This window comes from Macaca fascicularis, chromosome 17 (genome assembly GCF_037993035.2).
Source record: "Macaca fascicularis isolate 582-1 chromosome 17, T2T-MFA8v1.1".
NCBI classification, from domain to species: domain Eukaryota; kingdom Metazoa; phylum Chordata; class Mammalia; order Primates; family Cercopithecidae; genus Macaca; species Macaca fascicularis.
The window spans coordinates 27,090,348-27,111,618 of NC_088391.1; the positions used below are offsets into that span (position 1 = coordinate 27,090,348).

At 38.1% G+C, this 21,271-nt stretch overlaps 1 protein-coding gene across 9 annotated transcripts in view; it reads right to left on the reverse strand.

Moving 5' to 3' along the window:
- The window catches only part of SUCLA2 (succinate-CoA ligase ADP-forming subunit beta), a 70,747-nt gene that overhangs the window by 4,787 nt on the left and 44,689 nt on the right, over positions 1–21,271 (reverse strand). For 2 of the 9 annotated variants that reach the window (XM_074022005.1, XM_045377230.3), the window contains 5 exons: positions 15,775–15,936; positions 15,519–15,661; positions 10,507–10,627; positions 9,963–10,051; positions 3,908–4,008 (listed from right to left, as the gene is read on the reverse strand). In XM_074022005.1, the coding sequence (XP_073878106.1) occupies positions 3,934–4,008; positions 9,963–10,051; positions 10,507–10,627; positions 15,519–15,661; positions 15,775–15,936 (590 nt within the window). In that variant the 3' untranslated portion in view covers positions 3,908–3,933. Of the gene's footprint in view, positions 1–3,222; positions 4,009–4,976; positions 5,056–9,962; positions 10,052–10,506; positions 10,628–13,089; positions 13,361–15,518; positions 15,662–15,774; positions 15,937–16,397; positions 16,511–16,569; positions 17,812–18,214; positions 18,254–21,271 lie in introns of those variants that run through there. The other 7 variants (XM_074022004.1, XM_045377229.3, XM_015438971.4 and 4 more) reach the window with 6 other exon arrangements.

Consider the following 21,271-nt stretch of genomic DNA (forward strand, 5'->3'; position numbering starts at 1 on the left):
AAGTGCCAGAATCAAGCCGGCTTAGTCTAGGCTTTGTAACTGCAAGGTTAATAGTCAAAACTGGTTGTACTCGGTACAAACCACAGTAGTCTAGGATCTACTCAACTATACCTTAGATGTATGGGTAGCGGGTATATGAAGCGGGTAGGGCCCACAAGGAAGCAAGTTATCAGCCCTGCATAAATACTCAAGGTTGTATGTGTTTTAGGAAATGGAGGTGTGAGGGTGTATAAGCAGCTACCAGCTGGTTGCTTCATGTCTCCATTCTCCACATTCTCCATAATCATTCTTGCCAAGACTAGTTATAGTTTCAATTCCACTGGTTACTTTTTAGTCCTTACCATACTTAACTTCTGAGCTGCAGTAGACACCAATGATCACTTTGTCCTTGAAATATTTCCTCCTTGTCTCACCTAATACTTTGTTGCAGTTTTCCCCTTCAGCCACTTAAGAAACACTTGAAGCCAATGCACTCCTTTTTGCATTCCAAGCATCAGAACGCTTCCAAACTAGCAGATTCCAAGTACCACCTCTGACCTAGCAGCTACTAAACTGAGTTAACTCAACATCCACTGTTTGTTCTTTCAGTCTTCAAGCACGAATTGTGATGCTTTTGAAAAAGGTTAATAAATTCTTTGGTGGTTCTCCCTTCAAAAAGTGGAGCTTAATTTCCCTCCCCTTGTGGGCTGAATTTAGAGACTGATTTCTAATAAATAGCAGAAGTGACAATGAGACTAGAACACAAAAGCACTGTGGCTTGGGGGGCAGGGGGCAGGGAGCAAAGATCCAGCTGCCATGTCACAAGGACACAAGCAGCCCTGTGGATAGGTCCACATGAGAAACTGAGGCCTCAGGCCAAAAGCCATACAAGTTAGCCACCTTGGAAGTAGGTCGTCCAGGCTCAGTGACACCTTTGAATAACTGTAGCACCAGAACCAATCCCAGCTACACTGATCCCCAACCCACAGATATGAGATATAAATGAGATAGGAAATGTTTGAAACTCACTGTTTGTGGTGATGTTATGCAAGAATAGGTAACTAAAACACTAGTATTACCAATAATCTGTATTGTGTCCTCTCTAACAAGCATTGTTTTTAACTCCTAAGTAGACCTCGAATAATACAAATAATGCCAATCTTAGTTAATCACTGACTGGTATTCTTTGGAATGAATCTTTAAAAAGCAAAAACTAAATGACTGGACTTTTAATTATAACTTTATCACATTTTATCTTTTTTAAGATGGAGTTTCGCTCTCTGTTGCCCAGGCTGGAGTGCAGTGGCGTGATCTTGGCGCACTTGAACCTCAGTCTGCCTCCCAGGTTCAAGCGATTCTCCTGTCTCAGCCTCCCGAGTAGCTGGGATTACAGGCGCCCGCCACCATGTCTGGCTAATTTTTGTATTTTTAGTAGAGACAGGGTTACACCATGTTGGCCAGGCTGGTCTCAAACTCCTGACGTCAGGTGATCCACCCACCTTGGCCTCCCAAAGTGCCGGGATTACAGGCATGAGCCACCGCACCCGGCTATAATTTTAAATGGTTTATGGCTCTGATACTCTGGGTCATATATATGTAAACTACCCAATATATATTTGGCTAAAAATACATATTTTATGTTTTCTAAATATAAATTCTCTCACATATTTTTGTTCTCTTCCCTTACTAAACTTCACTGATAAGAAAAGAGCTAAGGAATCTGAGGGACACGAGCATCAAAACTTATTCTAAAGCAGAAAGACTACTTGATGCCAGCCTAGGCAATGTAGCAGGACCCCATCTCTATAAAAAATAAATTAGCTGGGCATGGTGGCATGCACATGTAGTCATAGCTACAAAAGGAGGCTGAGGCAGGAGGATCACTTGAACCCAGGAGATTGAAGCTGCAGTGAGTCATGATTGTGCCACTGCGCTCCAGCCTGGTTGACAGACTGAGGTCCTGTCTCAAAAAAACAAAAAACAAAAGAAGCCCTCACATAGCTAGTAAGTAGTGGATCCAGATTCAAAGCAGTCTACTTTCAAAGTCTGTGCTCATAATCACTACGTTATGCTGCCTCTCATAGTATATACATCTGATCACACTTTAAGAACATCACAATAGGTAGAAGTTCTCAAATCCATCAGTATGGTTAAATAGTCTACTGCTTGGTCAATATTTCCTTCCACGGCATTAGTTAACTAGCAAGTTTTATGCAGTGAGCAAAAGGTCAATATGTATACACACACACACACATACACATATATGGACAGAAAGAACAATGTGACTACAATCTGTCTAAAAATATCCACCTGTTACCATATAAAACTTCATACACACTTTGGGAGGCCAAAGCGGGCGGATCCCGAGGTCAGGAGATCAAGATCATCCTGGCTAACAAGATGAAACCCCGTCTCCACTAAAAACACAAAAAATTAGCTGGGCGTGGTGGCAGGCGCCTGTAGTCCCAGCTACTTGAGAGGCTGAGGCAAGAGAATGATGTGAACCCAGGAGGCGGGGCTTGCAGTGAGCCGAAATCGCGCCAGGGCACTCCAGCCTGGGCAAAAGAATGAGACTCCGTCTCAAAAAACAAACACAAAAACATCATACAAATTTAGACATGCCCAGGACCAAAATACAAACTCAGCTTCTCTCTTCCCCAGTAAAATAGTTAAGAAAAGGCTTTGAAGTTAGGCATCTTGGATTCAATTCTCTCCCGTTTCCTTTAGAGGATATACTAGATGGCATATACATAAATAGCAGACTTCCAGTGAACTATCTATCTATAAGTAGCTCTATAATATGTATGGCTGGCTGGGTGCAGTGGTTCATACATGTAATCTCAACATTTTGGGAGGCAAAGGCAGGAGGATTACTTGAGCCCCGGAGTAAGAGACCAGCCTAAGCAACATAGTGATATCCTGTCTCTACCCCCAAAAAACAAAAAACAAACAACAACAACAAAACATGGCAAGTGCCTGTAGTCCCTGCTACTTAGGAGGCTCAGGTGAGAGGATCCCTTGAGCCTAGGAGGCAGAGGTTGCAGTGAGCATGATCATATCACTGCACTCCAGTTTGGGCGACAGAGTGAGACCCTGAGTCAAAACAAAACAAAACAAAACAAAAAACACACCATCATGGCAAGTGTATGATTTACAAATTGGTGCTTAGACCTCTATACTGCAATAATGAACACATCAACTTCTACTGTGTTAACTTCAAAACAAGCAAACAAAAGTCATTAATCCAAATCATATTGGGAGATTTTTATTAACTTAAATTGACATTCTTAATTTTGTCTGCAAGTCCTTGCTAATATGCCTTTATTTGCAACACACCTACAGGTGTTTCATAATATGACAGAATCATGAAGACTTGCAGTTCATCAGTGTTTCCTAATGATTAAAACAATGTTCAAATAATTACAAAGTTACTTCATCAAAATACTTAGAAGAATATTCTGAGGAGTGTTTGAAAGCTCTGTTTATAAATAGTGACTGATACATTTATGTATTTGGTGCTGAGGATAAACACTTTTTACATAAAACAATTTTAATATACTGCTCTACTAATGAGGCTAGTTATTAAATATACTGTATTTTAACACTAAAGAATAAAGCTTTGTCTTCACATTTATCTTATTTATAGGACTCTTATCAATGAAGAACTTTGTATCCAACAATAATAAACTGGCAAATTGCAAGTTATGTTTTGTAGGAGAAGCAAAAAAGACTGACTGCAACAAAAGAAGATAACTGCATTATACATGCTTCGTACAAACAGTCCATTCTGAATGGTACAATTGAATGCAGACCAAATCCTTTTAAATGTCTGTGTGCCTAGATGGCAATTACAGTCTCCACACACTAAAAAGAAAAAGAACAATAACACAGAACACAGTATTCTTAATGATTATAGCGCATTTAACACCTTCAGTCATCCACTGGGTTTTCAGATCATATTGGCAACTGAAATTTCACATCCACATGCGCTTGCTTCGCTAAGGTCACTATTTCAGAGAGCTTTACAACCTAAAAGAAAAGAATGAAGAAGTTTCACAAAAAGGTTAATTCAGAACTACAGGGCAGTGCAAAATTAATGTACACTCAATCTTTTCCATTTAAAACATCTGGGCTATTCTGACATCACTATAAATCACATTACATTCTTATAAGCAAATGACACTCTCAAAAGATAATCAAGTCTGACACTCTTCATAGCCCAAACTTCAATTAAATACTTTCTGATTAAGATGTTATACCACCTGATAGGATTATACATATGTATTATATCAGACTATATATGTGTGTATAAAATGTGTGTGTATATACATGTATTCTAAATTTTATCTTAAAGACAGAAACAGTGTCTCTGTTGGATACTCCACAACTCAAAGCATATCGAAATAAAAATTTGTTTTGCTCTGTCTAAAAAAAGAAAAAAGGGAAAAAAAATTTTTTGTTTTGAAATACGTATACAATCTTAACTTAAAATATTGGGACAGAAGTTTGGGTCTAGTAGTTAGTACTTTACTTTTTGTCAGTAAGTTGATAATTGCTACCCTGAGTTCCAATTCCCTCTACAATCTGTCTAAAAATATCCACCTGTTACCACACAAATCATACAAATTTAGACAGGTCTAAGACTAAAAAAACAAACCCAGCTTCTCTCTTCCCCAGTAAAATAGTTAAGGCTTTGAAGTTAGATATCTCGGATTCAAATCCCCCCTCTGATGCTTATGACATATAACCTTGAATAAGTTAACTTATCTAGCCTGTTTTTTCATCTGTAAAAATGGAAATTTTATCACCAAACTCGTATTAAAAATGAGATAATCCTTGAAGAAAACAGCTTAACATTGCACGCATAAATACTCAATAAATGGTAGTAACTGCTAATATCATCATCATCTCATCCAATATTATTGTTATGACTTCTATAATCTCCCAGTCAATAAAAACACTGTAGTCACAACTTAAATCAACTGTTCCACTTTTACCTCTCACGACCTATTTGATCAAGGTCCGGCTGGTTCTTCTCCTTCTTTTCCATGTCCTCCAAGCTTTCCTTGATTCAAGCTTTCATTCCAAAAAAGTGCACTTTCAGAGGCAAGTTATAACCTATTTATTACCTTTACCTTTTCTCATATCTAAGTATTGCACTAGATGGACTCCTACTATCTCTCCTTTCTTCCCTTCAATATATCCCACATCTCAAAGTCAAAACAGGCTTTCTGAAATATTTTCTCCTACTATTCCCTTGATTAAAATCTTTAATTTTAACTCAGATTTAAGTTTAAATTCTTCTGTCTCTAAACTGGAGTTAAATTTCATTTACTAGTAAGTACTTTCCCAAAGAAGGACATAAGACTTTTATTACTTTTGTGAAATGACATCACATTAACTCAGCAAATTCAAGAGTCTGGCTAAGTGTGGGGGCTCATGCTTGTAATCCCAGCACTTTGGAAGGCCAAGGTGGGTGGATCATATGAGGTCAGGAGTTCGAGACTAGCCTGGTCAACATGGCAAAACACTCTCTCTCTACTAAAAATACAAGGCCAGGTGCGGTAGCGCATACCTGTAATACCAGCACTTGGGGAGGCCAAGGCAGGTGGATCACAAAGTCAGGAGTTCGAGACCAGCCTGACCAACATGGTGAAACCCGGTCTCTATTAAAAATACAAAATTAGCCAGGTATGGTGGTACATCCTGTAATCCCAGCTACTTGGGAGGGTGAGGCAGGAGAATCGCTTGAACCTGGGAGATGAAGGTTGCAGTGAACCGAGATCGCACCACTGCACTGAAGCCTGGGCAACAAGACCGAAACTCCGTCTCAAAAAAAGAAAAAAAAAATTAGCTGGGAATGGTGGCACACGCCTGTAGTCCCAGCTACTCAGGAGGCTGAGACACAAGAACCGCTTGAACCCAGGAGGCAAAGGTTACAGTGAACTGAGATCATGCCACTGTACTCTAGCCTAGGAAACAGAGCAAGACTGTCTCAAAAAAAAAAAAAAAATTCAAGAGTCTACTATTGATTAAGCTATAGAGCCCAAAGAGTGTTTGAGTGTTCAATGAAGTGTCTATAAACATAATGGAAGGGAAGACAATAAAAAACTCTCATCTCAGCCAGGCGCGGTGGCTCACACCTGTAATCCGAGCACTTTAGGAGGCCGAGGCGGGCGGATCACGAGGTCAGGAGATCGAGACTATCCTGGCTAACACGGTGAAACCCTGTCTCTACTAAAAATACAAAAAATTAGCCGGGCATGGTGGTGGGTGCCTGTAGTCCCAGCTACTCGGGAGGCTGAGGCAGGAGAATGGCGTGAACCCGGGAGGCGGAGCTTGCAGTGAGCTGAGATTATGGGAGACAGAGCGAGACTCCATCACACACACAAAAAAAAGATAGGGAAAAAAAAATTCTCATCTCTCTGTATCTACTATGAAGTGTTCTCTGATACACATTATTGTTAAGTAAAAGAAACAAAGTATACATTACCATTAAAGTGGGAAAAGGGAGACACACACACACAAAGTCTCCCCTTATCCACAATTTCACTTTCTACAGTTTCAGTTACCTGCAGTCAACTATGGTCCAAAAATTTTAAACGAGAAATTCCACAAATATAAAGTCATTAAGTTTTAAACTGTGTGTTGCTCTGAGAAGTGTGATGAAACCTTGCACCATCCTGCTCCGAGCAGAATGTGAACCATCTCTTTGCCCAGCGTATCCACGCTGTATAAACTACTCTTCCATTAGTCATCAACATTATCTGCTCTCGACATCCAACTATCAACATCATGGCTCAATGATCCAGGATGAACCAAAGCAGATGATTCTCCTTCTGCTACACCATTAGGTCAGTAGTAACCTAACACTATGTCACAATGCCTTCATCATTCACCTCACTTCATCTCACCAAGTAAGCATTTTATTATCTCATTATCACCACAAAGGTGAGTAGAGAACAGTAAGATATTCTGAGAGACCACATTCACATTTGTCACAGTATATTGTTATAACTGTTCTACTTTATTATTGTTAATCTGTCACTGTGTCTAATACATAAACTTTATCAAAGGTATGTATGTATAGGAAGAAGCATAGTATAAACAGGGTTTGGTACTGTCTTTCAGGCACCCCCTGGGGGTCTTGCAACACATTCCCTGCAGATAAGGGGGACTACTGTACACATACATAGAGTTATATACATATAATTAGCTTATGTTTTTAAAAAGTGGAAAGATAAACCAAAACTTTCTTAAAAAAAAAAAAAAAAGACAGGTAAAAAGGTTGCCTGTTGGGGAAGAAGGAAAGAGGGAAACATATAAAAGCTAGATTCCCTGATAATACCTTGTTCTATACTTTCGACTTCAGAATTATGTAAATATAAAATATAAAACAAAAGGGTTTTTTTTTTAAAGCAATCCCTTTAAAAACAATGAAACTATATCAAACCAAGGCAAAACACACAGAGAATTATTTCACATGAATTTTAAAATCCAGTAAGTTGTGGGACATACCCAAAAGGACAGAAAGAAATGCAGATATAATTGCTTTCAGTAATCAGACTGTTGGTATTCTTATTATAAAACTGTCATATCTGTACTAAGGGACAAACCAAATGAATAATTATGATAGTATGGCATGAAAGAAGGCATAAACAGATGTCAGATAAGAAAAAAATCTAGCCGGGCACGGTGGCTCAAGCCTGTAATCCCAGCACTTTGGGAGGCCGAGATAGGTGGATCGCGAGGTCAGGAGATCAAGACCATCCTGGCTAATATGGTGAAACCCCATCTCTACTAAAAAATACAAAAAAACTAGCCAAGCGAGGTGGCGGGCGCCTGTAGTCCCAGCTACTCGGGAGGCTGAGGCAGGAGAATGGCGTAAACCCAGGAGGCGGAGCTTGCAGTGAGCTGAGATCCAGCCACTGCACTCCAGCCTGGGTGACAGAGCGAGACTCTATTTCAAAAAAAAAAAAAGATAAAAAGCCATACTCCTGGACTTGCATTGAAAATACCAGTATGAAACTCAAATATCATCTCTTTAAAAAATACATGTTTTCTCAGACTTGCCACTTAAAAAGCTCAGAAACAATAATCAACCCAGTATCTATGAATACTCTTAAGGCCCAAATTGTGGTCTCTAAATACCATTTGGCCCATTCAAGTTCTGACTCAAGAAATGTAAAGATGAGCCTGAAACATTTTATCATACCAGATAGAGGGCGTGTCAGAAGGATGCAGTTCAGAAATTAACTTGAAGAGAGGTTCCCAAAGGCCAAAGGTTGGAGAATTTCAATCAATCACAACTTATATGAACTGAACTACATCAAATGTTTAAGTCAGAAGTTCAAAACAGTATGCCAGTGGAACACACACGTGCATGTATGTGTACGCGTGCACACACACACACACACACCCCTGAAAACAAAAAGTAAACAAGATACAAAAACAAAACAAAACAAAACAAAACAAAAAGCCTAGGTCACCTTTATTGGACATAATAGAACAAACATTATTTTGAAAATTGGTCAATAAAGGCAAACAATCAGGTAATTATCCTACTTTTCCTATGCAAAATAAGTGAAGAATGACAGAATTACAATAGCACCGCTTTGCAACACAAACAAAATATTGGATCTAAGCTATGATGTCAATGGCTAGTAATACCACAAAAAGAAATGTTCTAACATTGTATATGTTTTGATGAAATTAAACAACACCTACTATGAAATATTCTTGTTCCCTGCTCCCCAAAATCAAATATGAATACGGTCAAGCCTGTAGACTGAACTCCCGGTTTACAGGAAATACAGATGGCAGAGAACATAGAGAAGGCAGAGCTCACAGTAAATGAATGACACCCTAAAGATGCAACCATTAAAATCCAGACTATGAGAAACTTAACAGGACCATCAACCTGGATTTTTTAACAAATAAACCACAAAAAATGCTTTTCTTTTTAAAAGGGGAAACCAACAGATTAAGAAACTTAGTGACATATTAACCAACTGCAATGCAGAGACTTATTCTGATCCTAACAAAGAACTTAAACAAAAGATATGAGAGACTCAGAAATTTCAAAGACTGTATTATTTTTTATAAAACATAACCATAATACCATTACCCCACCTAAAACAAATACACCATTATCAATACCTGTATCTTTTATAGATGCATGATGAAATATAAGAAATGATACAACGTCTGGGATTTGCTTGAAAATAATCACAGTTGAAGTAAGAATACAGACAAAACAAGAAACAAGATTGGGCAGGAGCTGACCGTTGTTTAAGATGATCACAGGTATAAGACGTTCTGACAAAGATTCTCTCCTTGACCAAACTCTTTTGTTTTTTCAATATATATTTATCGAACATAGATAGATACACACATACATATACGTGTGTGTGTGTGTGTGTGTGTGTGTGTGTGTGTGTGTGTGTGAAGACAGGGTCTCCCTATGTTGCCCAGGCTAGTCTCAAACTCCTGGACTCAAGCAATCCTCCTGTCTCAGCCTCCCAAAGGCTACTCTGAACTCTCTTCTCAACTTGGTCCTAACTTTTGGACTTCTGTATTTGTCCCTGCATAGTCCAATTTTAGCAAGAATCTTGCTTAAGTCAGTTTAGCCAAGGTCCTCCCTTACCCATAATGCATCCTTTTAGTAACTTTTCATCCACTGCCCCCACCCTCTTCCTTGGTTATAAATTCCCACTTTTCCTTGTTGTATTTGGAGTTGGGCCCAATCTTTCTCCCCTACTGCAAAACTCCACTGCAGTAGTCTCCATGCTTATTGCAACAGTCCCTCTGAATAAAGTCTGCCTTAACATCTTTCAGCAAGAGTCATAAATAATCGTTTTCTTTAACCATTCATAACACACATAATATTTAGCTGAAGCACAAATTATTAGCTACATGAATAATTAGCTTTGTTTTAGAATCTGTGTTTATAAATTATCCTTAGATTAACATGGCCCATTTACCATTCTAGCAGCTTCATCCAAGTCATCACAAGCAAGTATTTTAAGTCCGCTTCCTGCTATCAGTGCCTTAGCATCATCGACTCGTGTACCTGTAAATGATTTATGCAAATATAAATGTTTTAAATGCACACACAAAAGCATTTTAAAATGTTTGCCAAAACATGGTACAAGAATGAAACCTCAACAGAGGAGACTTCCATTGTTTAGCATAAATGCTTCTAAACCAAAGAAAATACTGTAAAAACCCAGGTTATCTTATAAAATATTTTGCCTTACAATAATTCTGACTTGCTTAGTAATTCAGGCAAGTCAGACTTCAAGACAAATCACAACAAATAAAATGTGTATCAAATTATACCAAGCAAAAGTGTAAACATTTTTGCCCCAATGTTAACATTTTTTTAAAACTATAGTTTTAAATTTCGTATCGATAATGCTTTCAAAGACACAGCTATTCAAAAACTATGTTTTAATGAACCGAGCTCCATGGAAATGTGAACTTTTAAAGAATTAGGAACAATTGCAAGATACCTTTTACACTCACCTTGTAACCGTACCACAACAGGTATTTTAATTTCCAAATCTTTTAGTGCCGTGACTATACCCTGTGCAATAACATCACAGCGCATGATTCCTCCAAATATGTTGACCAGAATAGCCAGTACCTATGAATAAAGTGTTCTGATAGATTAAAATTTAAAAGAAATTTAAATTCTTTTCCCCCCAAAATACTAGTATATGTGCTTCATGATAAACATTAATTTGATAGAAAGATTTTCAGACCAAACCACCATACCCTCTTCTAGCTCTCTTTATTTAAGTCTGTGTAGTCCACTGCCCACCAGAACTTATTTCCACCTCCTTGGGTAATTTCAATACCCAGTTCACATTTCCTTCTCTACTATATCCCATATGAACAAGACCATCTAATTCCATTTACTTTCTCCTGTTAAACTTGGCCATTCACCAACATGACTACCCCCAGATCATATTATAAGATAGTCTCACGTGCAAGATCTCCAATTTAGTATTCATCACCTATCATTTCCTCATCTATTCCTGTAGGAAAGGGGCGTGTTGTATGGCAAGAGTAACACCATCTTGAAGCAAAACTGCCATAATGACCAATGTTTGACTCCTGCAGAGCAAGGCCTTCTACAGCAAGGTCAAGAAACACTGCCTGTAACATAGATAACCCTTAGAAAGAAAAAATGCCTGTAGCATAAATGACTCCTCATAAAGATGCTTACTCAACTTCCCCAAGGGTCACAAGTTTGACAAGAGGGTCTCAGACATGACCAGCTGTACACGTGTTACCAAGAAAAAAAGCTCACTATATAAAGGATACTTTCTGGAGGGTGAGTGTGGAGATCCACCATCTTGCAGCCACTCACCCCATAGTTTCTGTTTCTAAGTCTCCATATAAATTTAGTTTCTTTCTGAGAACTGGATTTGCCAGCCTCTTTCTTTGGCCTCTCAGATCCCCTGGCCTCTGGGGGTACACGTGCATAGACTTGCTCAATGCAAAACAATCCCCATCAATGTAATCAACTTTTCACACAAGCAAGGCCCTAACAATCACCCAACTTCTCCTGTATGGCCCTCTCTTGGCTACATTTCACATCCAAATCTCAGGACCTGTTTGGGTCAGCATTCTTTCAACATCACAATGATAGTTCTGAATCAGTGTTCTCCTATCATTTCCAAATAATCTCATCTTTTAAAAAAGAGGTTTAGTTCACTCAGCTACACCAAGGTTTCTCAAACAGTGAGATTAAAATGGGTTGTAGATACACCAAAACATTGTTTCCCTCAATTCCTGGGGCAGCTAGGAACGCTCTGGGGCAGCAGGAGCTTCAGGGCCAGTGGACTCTGACTACAAGCAATCTTCTCCATCTACCTCCAAGGCCTCATTGAAATATCTTCTGTGAATGCCATGACATGAAAAGGGTTGAGCTATACTATACATTCTTTACCTTACCACTATTATTAGCAGATCTTCAAGAAATGAAGCTCTGGAATTCATATAGACTAGAACTCATAGTAGCCTTTGGCATCTCCCATCTCTCTCCCTCTCACCTCATTCTGGATAGTTTCCATATTCACCACCGGGCACCATCTAGCACTCCAGCCTTAAAGTTCTTGGATCTTTACCAAGCCACTTTCACCTGTAGTCAATTTAAACAAATTACTACCATAGATAAATCCTGGGCTAGGCCAGAATGAGTGTCTCTAGAATATTAAATGTATAAATCTCATTCTCTGCTCAACCTCCTTCCCCTTTCACTTTAATGCCTTTTACCTCTAGCTCTATCAAACACTATCTTTTCCTCTTAAAAGCCTCTAGTTCCTCAATCAATCTCTAATCTTCAACTCTATCAGCTCTCAATGGATCTGACTTTCTTCACTATAGAGCCTGGAACATATGGCTGAGCAATTCAATGTCACTGCCACCTACATGCTCAATTCTGTCCTACCTATTCTGCCATCCTACTTCAAACTATGCCTCTTCGGATGATTCCAGCCATAGTTTATTCAAGGAAAAGTAAAAAAGTAAAAACTGAAAACAAAACTGGAAACACTAGCATAACCTGAAGAGCAATAACATAATGATTCATCAGCAATCCTCAACTTAGTAGTCTGCCTCATATCTCTAACTCTCTTCATAAGCCTCCTATCCCATGCAAGTGCTCTAACTTTTAGCATACAACCTTCCTTTCTCTAGTAGCACCTCAGGAAAGGAGTAACCACCTTTCCAAAGCTAACTTGGCCAGATAATTATCTCCATCTATTTATTATATTGCATTTCCTCCAGGTCTTCACCTCTCTAGCTACATTCACTCTATTTTCAAATCTCTTCTCTTCTTCCAACTAGAAACAGCTCATCTTCTTGATCTTCTAAACAAGCAAGAAAACATACGCCACAAAACTCTCCTCAGTCCTACTGCCTTTGACTGATAGCACTACATCCCTTCCACACCTTTGTTTAAAAAAAAAAAAAAAAAAAAAAATCCTGGAAGAGTAATCTCTCCTGGATGTCTCTATTCCCTCAATTCCTCGTCAAATCATTCCATTACAATCTGGCCTATGCCCCCATGTCTTCTACTATTCTTACTAAGGTTCATACTCACCTCTTTCAGTTCTTACTGTCTGAATGGTCCTACAGCATTTGACATTATTTCCCAATGCCTTACTTCTCAAAACTCTTCACCTTGGTCCTTCGATGTAACCACTCTCTCCCGATCTGCTCCTATCTCTGTCATTTGTTCTCTGTTTTTCATTTGGGTTTTCCTTCTCTATTCAACCCTTCAACAAGAATGGAGGGGCCAGGTTCCGTTTTTGGTTTCTCATCTCACTTGCATGGATCACCTCACCAACTCCTAAGACTTTATTCTCCACTATAGGAAGTACAACACAATCTTTTCAACCCACTGTCTAGTAGATATAGTCACCACAATCCAAACTTGACATTCAGAAATACCTATTCTTCGACTTTGCCTCTGACAGCATGAAAGGCATCACCACCCAATGATTCTCCCCAGACCAAAGTCCTAACGTTAACTTAACCAACCCTTCTACGGGGTTCCCAGAAAAGAAGAAAAAAAAAAAGGATTTAATGACCCTATCTCCCCTATCTCAGAAATGCCTCTAAATTAGGTTTCTTTGTTTCTTTTCTTCATTCTTACTGGTATCGCCTTTATCAGGGATCTCTTCCATGACAAGAGAATTCATAATGAATGAATTCTCTTTGAAATTGATCTCTCCTGTCAGTCAGTGTTTCCCTACTCTTCATTTCACTCCCTACTAATCTTCTTTTAAAATTTTCTTTAAAATAAAAAACAAAAAGGCACGGGATAGATATATGCATTTGTGTATGTGCTGGGGTAGGGAGTTAAAATCCAAACTCCTTAACTATAGATAATAGGGATCTTCACAAATGTGGTCACAATTTGCCAACATTATCTCTTATCATTTATCTCAATAATGCCTTATTCTTACACATAAGCATCTTATCACCCCATGAACATAATGGCCCTCTCTGGATTCCATGTCTTTGTATATTTTCTTCCTCTTGCCTTCATTTAATTTTCAAGACAGCTCAAGGTATCATCCACTCAGTGAAGGCCACCCTAATTCTCCCAGTTTTTGCCTGTCTTCTGTTCTTCTGTGGTAGAACAGCACTACTTTTTGTCGATCACCACAGTAAAACTATAAGTAACTTAAGAGAAGGACTCATGTATTCCCAAGTCCAAGCATAGTGACCATCACAAAACATATAGTCACTTCAATGCTATCCACATTGACACCCTGGGTCTGCGTTCTGTTTCCAACTCTGATGCCCATCACGTCAGTCCCCTACAACTCTTCATATACTTTTCTCCATTCTTGCACCTGGGCCCTAAAAGCCATGCTTAGAAAAATAAACAACTAGAATTCTAATTCTAGTTGTAAGTACTCAATTCTAGTAGTAAGTACTCAACAGTTATATAATTAGATTGTCTTTAATACTCTGCTTCTCTGGTTTAAGTCAAAAGAAGCTATAGAAATATAGTTCCAATAAAATGTTTACTTGTGGCCGGGCGCGGTGGCTCAAGCCTGTAATCCCAGCACTTTGGGAGGCCGAGGCGGGTGGATCACGAGGTCAGGAGATCGAGACTATCCTGGCTAACATGGTGAAACCCCGTCTCTACTAAAAATACAAAAAACTAGCCGGGCGTGGTGGCGGGCGCCTGTAGTCTCAGCTACTTGGGAGGCTGAGGCGGGAGAATGGCGTGAACCCGGGAGGCGGAGCTTGCAGTGAGCCGAGATCACGCCACTGCACTCCAGCCTGGGAGACACAGCGAGACTCCGTCTCAAAAAAAAAAAAAAATGTTTACTTGTTTTAGTAATTACTAAACAAGGGAAATAATGCACATTTTACATCTCATTTTAGTTTAATCCTCTTTGCAAAATTAATAAATATGGAAAATAAGGCTGTAGGCTCAAAGGGAAAGGCAGTGAAGTAAATTTATATTTTAAACAATTCTACGGTCTAACACTACAAATAAAAATATACATTGTCAGCATCATCATCAATAATAAATATTGATTAATGACCTACATATGTACTAGGCATTATACCAGACACTAGGAGAAGCAAGAATTAGTAAGATATGATCCCTATCAATAAAGAATTCTCGGTCTAAATCCAGTAAGAATAGTTCCACAGAGATTATTATCTTTTTGTAAGCCTTACATTGGCCACACAATAGATACACTCCTTAACAAATATCTAGTGATTAATAATATATATGTCTTTTGAATTATGATACTTCACATCCCTTGTACTTTGATAATCATTAATAAACACGTAGTTCTAAATTATGGCACATCTATAATGACAGATTACACAAACATTAAAATGAGTGTTCAGAAGAATTGCAAAAAAGATATGATAGCAAAAAAAGACTCAAAATACATATAAGACATATATATGAATTCTAAAATATAAAAATATACATTTTTATGTTTTCATATATTTACATGATATAAAAATATATCAAGCCCTGCCCTTACCTTTTTATCTGAAGTGATAAGCTTAAATGCTTCTGTTACTTGATGGACTGTAGCACCACCACCAACATCAAGGAAGTTGGCTGGAGTCCCTCCATGAAGTTTTATTATATCCATTGTGGCCATAGCCAAACCAGCACCATTTACTATATAGGGGAAAATGATTTGTATAAGCAACAAACATAGAGAAAATAAATTAAACTTAGTAAATCCAAATTAAACTTAGTGAATCCAATTCTAACATAAAAACACATGGTACCTAGGCAGCCTATATTTCCATCGAGGCCAATGTAGTTGAGATTTGCCTGAGCAGCGTCTTTGTCCCTTTCATCTTCCTGGGTCCAGTCCTGTAGATCAAAGATTTTCTTTTGGCGATAGGCTGAATTAGAGTCAAAATTGATCTTTGCATCCATACACAATACTTTGAAGGGAAAAAGAGAAAATGACTTCAATTTCAAGACAGATACAATAAAGTATCAAATAATCAAATGGTCTTTCATTTAGGGAAAAGACACATTTTAACTTTGTTACTTAATGAAAGTATTTCAATTTATGTTCACCATGAATTCAAACTGTTCTTTAAAAAAGAATATTTGGGAATTAAAACTGCCCCATCAAAGTTATTGGGTCTACATCCATACTATGCACTACATAAAGAAAAAGGAAACCTCAAAAATATTTTAAATTATTTAAAAATTATCAAAAATTAACTATCCTTGTTCCTAGCTAACCCCATCACTTGGGCCCCATATCCCATCCCCTCTCTTCTACTCAAAAATATTGTTCCAGCAATTCTGTCTCCCCTACATTATAAACCTGCCTCCCCCTTACCTTTCTATTGGCTAAATCTTGCCAACTTGCTAAAACTGTTTATTTCCTCACCTTAACAAAGAGGGAAAAAAATCTTTTAACTCCTATCTCCTCCTTACTCTCCACTACACAGCAACTCCTTGAAGATCTGTCTAATTAAAAGAGGAGTCTCAGAACAACGGTTTCTGGGGAAAAAAAGAAACAGAGCAGTAAGCAAACTATGGCCAAATTTGGCCTGTGCCTGTTTTTATTTTTATTTCTTTTTGAGACAGAGTCTCGCTCTTACACCCAGACTAGAGTGCAGTGGTGGCATGATCTCATCTCACTTCAACCTCCACCTCCCAGGTTCAAGCGATTCTCATGCCTCAGCCTTCAGAGCAGCTGGGAATACAGGTATGCACCACAATACCCAGCTAATTTTTGTAGTTTTAGTAGAGATAGGGTTTGCCATGTTTTTGCCAGGCTGGTCTCGAACTCCTGACCTCAAGTAATTCACCTGCCTCAGCCTCTCAAAATGCCAGGATTAAAAGTGTGAGCAAACGAGTCCAACCTGTGCCTGTTTTTCAAATGGCCTGTAAGATAAGAATGGGTTTTACACTTTTAAAGGATTATGAAGACAAAAGGGGAAAAGAAAGAATGAGAAGAACAAGAAGAAAAACAGCAGCACCAAAAACTATATGTGATCCATAAAGCCTAAATAAAATACTTATTAACTGCCAACCCCTGTGCTTAAACTCCTTGTATCAAATTTTTTTCCTGCCATTATCTCTTATGCCCACTCTAATCAGGCTTTTACTTCCAGCACTCTACCAAAATGGCTCTCAACAAAGGTCACCTCTCTGACTTCACCTTTTAGTACTCTACCCCTTCCTTACTCCAATCTAACCATAACATTCTCCTTGCAGTTCCTGAAAAGATACAGGGTTGAAAGAAACAGGCAATTTCAGCTGCTGCCCAACACAGGAGACAAAGTTTGGAGCCCAGCTAAGTTAAGTACCATTAATATCAAAAGTCAATATTCTTTCAGAGGAAGACAACAGAATTCAGTCTTTACACCTTATCTCCCAAAATGTACAGTATACGAGTCAAACTTACTAGATCCGTAATGAAACGGGGAAATGTGACCACTATTAAAGAGAAAAAGCAGTCAACTGAAACCAAACCCACAGTAACCCAGATTTAGAATAATCAGGAGACTACTATAAACTTTTTAAAACATGTTTAAGGATTTAAGAGAAAATATGGTCATAATAAATGAACACACAGGTAATATGAGCAGATAATAAAACAAGGGAACAAATGGAAAATAGAACTAAAAAGTATATCTGAAATAAAAAATTCACTGGATGAACTTAACAGCAGACTGGTGATGGGTCAGTGAACCTGAAGACAAACAGAAATGATCCAGCTGCAGAAGAAAAAAAAAAGAAAAAAGAAACTGCACCTCAGTGACCTCTTGGACGATATCAGTAAGTCTAACACGAAACTGGAAGAAAAGGAGAATGGGACAGGAAAAAAGTGATGAAAGAAAAATATATCAAGCCAAGATTCTATATTCAGTGAAAATATACTTCAAAACAAGGACAGAATAAAGACATTTGCAGAATAATGGCAACAATATTCATCACTAGCAGACCTGCGCTAAGAGAAATGCTAAAGAAAGTTCTTCAGGCTCAAGGCATATAACATGTGGAAATCTGAATCTAAAGTGGTAAATTTCAAGAAGGGTCAGTTTTGTCCCAAAGGGGACATCACGAAATGTCTGGGGGCATTTTTGTTTGTCAAAATGGGGGATGCTACTGGCATCTGAATGCTATTGGATAAACATTCTGTTAAACGTCCAACCAAGCACAGGACAGCCTCCCATAACAACAAAAAAATCAACCTACCCTAAAATGTCAATAATGCCAATGTTGGTAAATCTTGATCTATGGGTAGGAAAGAACAACAAAAATACATGAACAAATTGAAACCAACCCAATAGTCCCACAGACTGTCCTTTTGGATAAACAGTGAAATTGACCTTTCTGGTCTTAAAGCTTGAAGCTTATACTTGTTTTATCTGAGTTCCTTCCTCAGGAAGGGACCTTCAGGGCTCTGGAAAAAAAATGTATCAAAGAACTTCAGTCCCATATACTTGGCCTGATTACCCACACACAGTGCAACAAGAATCATTGCCCATAGATTCTTCCAAATTGTCTTTGCTGGAACATCTCACAAGGTCATTTTAGTCAAAGTCCTAGGAAAATAGCCAGTTCCTCCAGCTGTGCCCTATTACAAAAGAAAACGGGTTTTTTTTTTTTTTTTTTTTTTGAGACGGAGTCTCGCTCTGTCACCCGGGCTGGAGTGCAGTGGCCGGATCTCAGCTCACTACAAGCTCCGCCTCCCGGGTTCACGCCATTCTCCGGCCTCAGCCTCCCGAGTAGCTGGGACTACAGGCGCCCGCCAACTCACCCAGCTAGTTTTTTGTATTTTTTAGTAGAGACGGGGTTTCACTGTGTTAGCCAGGATGGTCTCGATCTCCTGACCTCGTGATCCACCCGTCTCGGCCTCCCAAAGTGCTGGGATTACAGGCTTGAGCCACCGCGCCCGGCCAGAAAACAGGTTTTTATTAAATGTATGCAAACACACACATTTCCATGAATTAAGAATATTCACAAATAGTTTCCAAATTCTGGAGAAATTAGGCAGAGAGAGAAATATGCCTCAAATTCTACTTACAAAAGTATCCTCTACTCAGTACACTTAAAGGATATATCAAGGCTATATATAGCTCAAAAGGAACATATTCTCCAGACTTTGAAAAACAAAAAACAAACAAGAATCAGCAATATTTCAAACAACAAAAGCCATAAAAATTATTTTAGTCTTCCATTATTTCAGTCCATGCAATCAACTCCTGCTGTACTTCATATTGGGTTAGCAATCTTTATAAACACATTAGCTCTTTAATTAGTATCCTGGAAGGTCTCTCTAATCCAGGGGCACAAACTCCCAAAGTTTTTAGAAACCTGCATTAAAGAGTCCTTTTCATGAACTCCTCCAAAGAAGCAAGCCCTGGACCGTAGGTGATTATAAATCACTTTTTGAGGAGAATCAGAGTAATATATCAACTGTCATGTCAAAAGCCATAAGACAGTCATGAAGACACAGTTGATAAGGTAATTAGGTTACTTGTGTGGCATACAACAATTTAACATAATCATAATTACAACTGACAACATATATTAAGGCACATCAGAATTTCAGGAATGTCATACAATCCTGGAATACATATTAACAACATATCTATATAAATATAACCCTAAGACAGTTAAATACCACCTCACATATGAGAATGCTTCCTGTATAATTCTAACGTAACAAGCTTAATAAGCCTAATATAGCTCTCCTGGATGTCAGGGAACCTAATATCCAAAAAAAAATAGTTTGAGGTCAAAAAGACTGAATTTAGATCTTGAAATTTTGCTTATAGAAAGTTTGGCAAATATCAAAGTTTTAAGACACTTGTTATCACTGTAAAATGTCATTCATTTAGCCAAAGTTATACAAAACATTTACTCTTTGATAGAGAGGGACTCATTTTCCTAAACAATAAGATGTAATAAAGATAGCATGCCAACTAAACCTGTCTGGCCCTTCCCCCTCCATTTTCTCCCTGCAGCTTAATCAGAAGGTAAACAAAATCTTTCATCTCTTAATATTACACAAACATTTTGTTCAAAAGCAAAAACCAAAATTTTCCTTTATCTGATATGTTATTAATGTTAAAGTTAATTTTAATAGAACTGTATAAACCTAATTTTAATCAGCTTGTATATGAAGATCATGTATTTTTGGTAAGGAAGGCTATAAAGCCAAGATAGTAATTTTGTATGTGAAAGGATCTTGTATGGTAAATTGCTGTCCTGGAGTAAAATGTTATTTAAAGAAAAAAGAAAGAAGAAGGGGGAGGCGAAGGGGGGAGGAGAAAAATCTGGGACTGATGGGAAAGTCCAAGAGGAGGAGGAAGAGGAAAAAAATCTGGGACTGATTGGAAAGCTCAGGTATGTCATGGATGGTCTGTGTAAGTCATATGTAGCTTTTCTGGTTTTCCAGTGTGTCTATCTTCATGCACATAAAGAGAAAACGGAACACAGAAAAGGTTTAGATAATAGATTCTTTAAAACCTGAGAACTAGAGAAATTTGGCTAATTAACATTTCATAGTTAAAGCTCTTAGTCTTGATGAAGGTAAAATTAGAAATACTGTAAAGAAATGCATCGGCAATTTAACAATTCTTAATAGTTAAGTATGAAGCCAGATTTAGCAAAGACCCAAATTTCACATACATACATACTTGCATTGCTTCACACTATGTTAGTTGTTTTGCATGGATAGTGCTGGCACTGAATTATTTACTGGTCATGTGCCTAGAATGAATTTCTTGATTGCACAGGATGTATGGTGATATTGGTGGACTTAAGATTACTGAATTGTATACCAGGAATAAAATATTCATCATGTGGTTTTTTGGGAGGCTATGGGAACACTCTAGCCTCCAGGGTAGACTGAGTAGGGGACAGATTGAAGGCTGGGTTTCCTGTTTGTTTTTGCTTCTAATTTTCATTTGCTGTTGTTCTTCTGTGGGTTTTGCTTGTATATGTATATATATAGAAAACCATAAACTTTTTCATTTCCTAATGGAAAGCTTTTATTTCCTTCTACAATTTGCCTTATTTATCTAAAGTTCCTAAGCTACTTTGGTCAAGCCTTTAAAAATTGATAGAGAACACCAGCCATTTAAACTATGGTGGGTTTTGCTTACCTCTAACGATCTAGAGAACTACAAGAGCTTTAAGGTTTCTGGCACACACACAAAAATAACAATAAAAGACAATTTCTGAACAGTACATTATATATTCTGTTATTTGGAAAAAGGTGAGAATAAAAATGTTTAAGTGTTC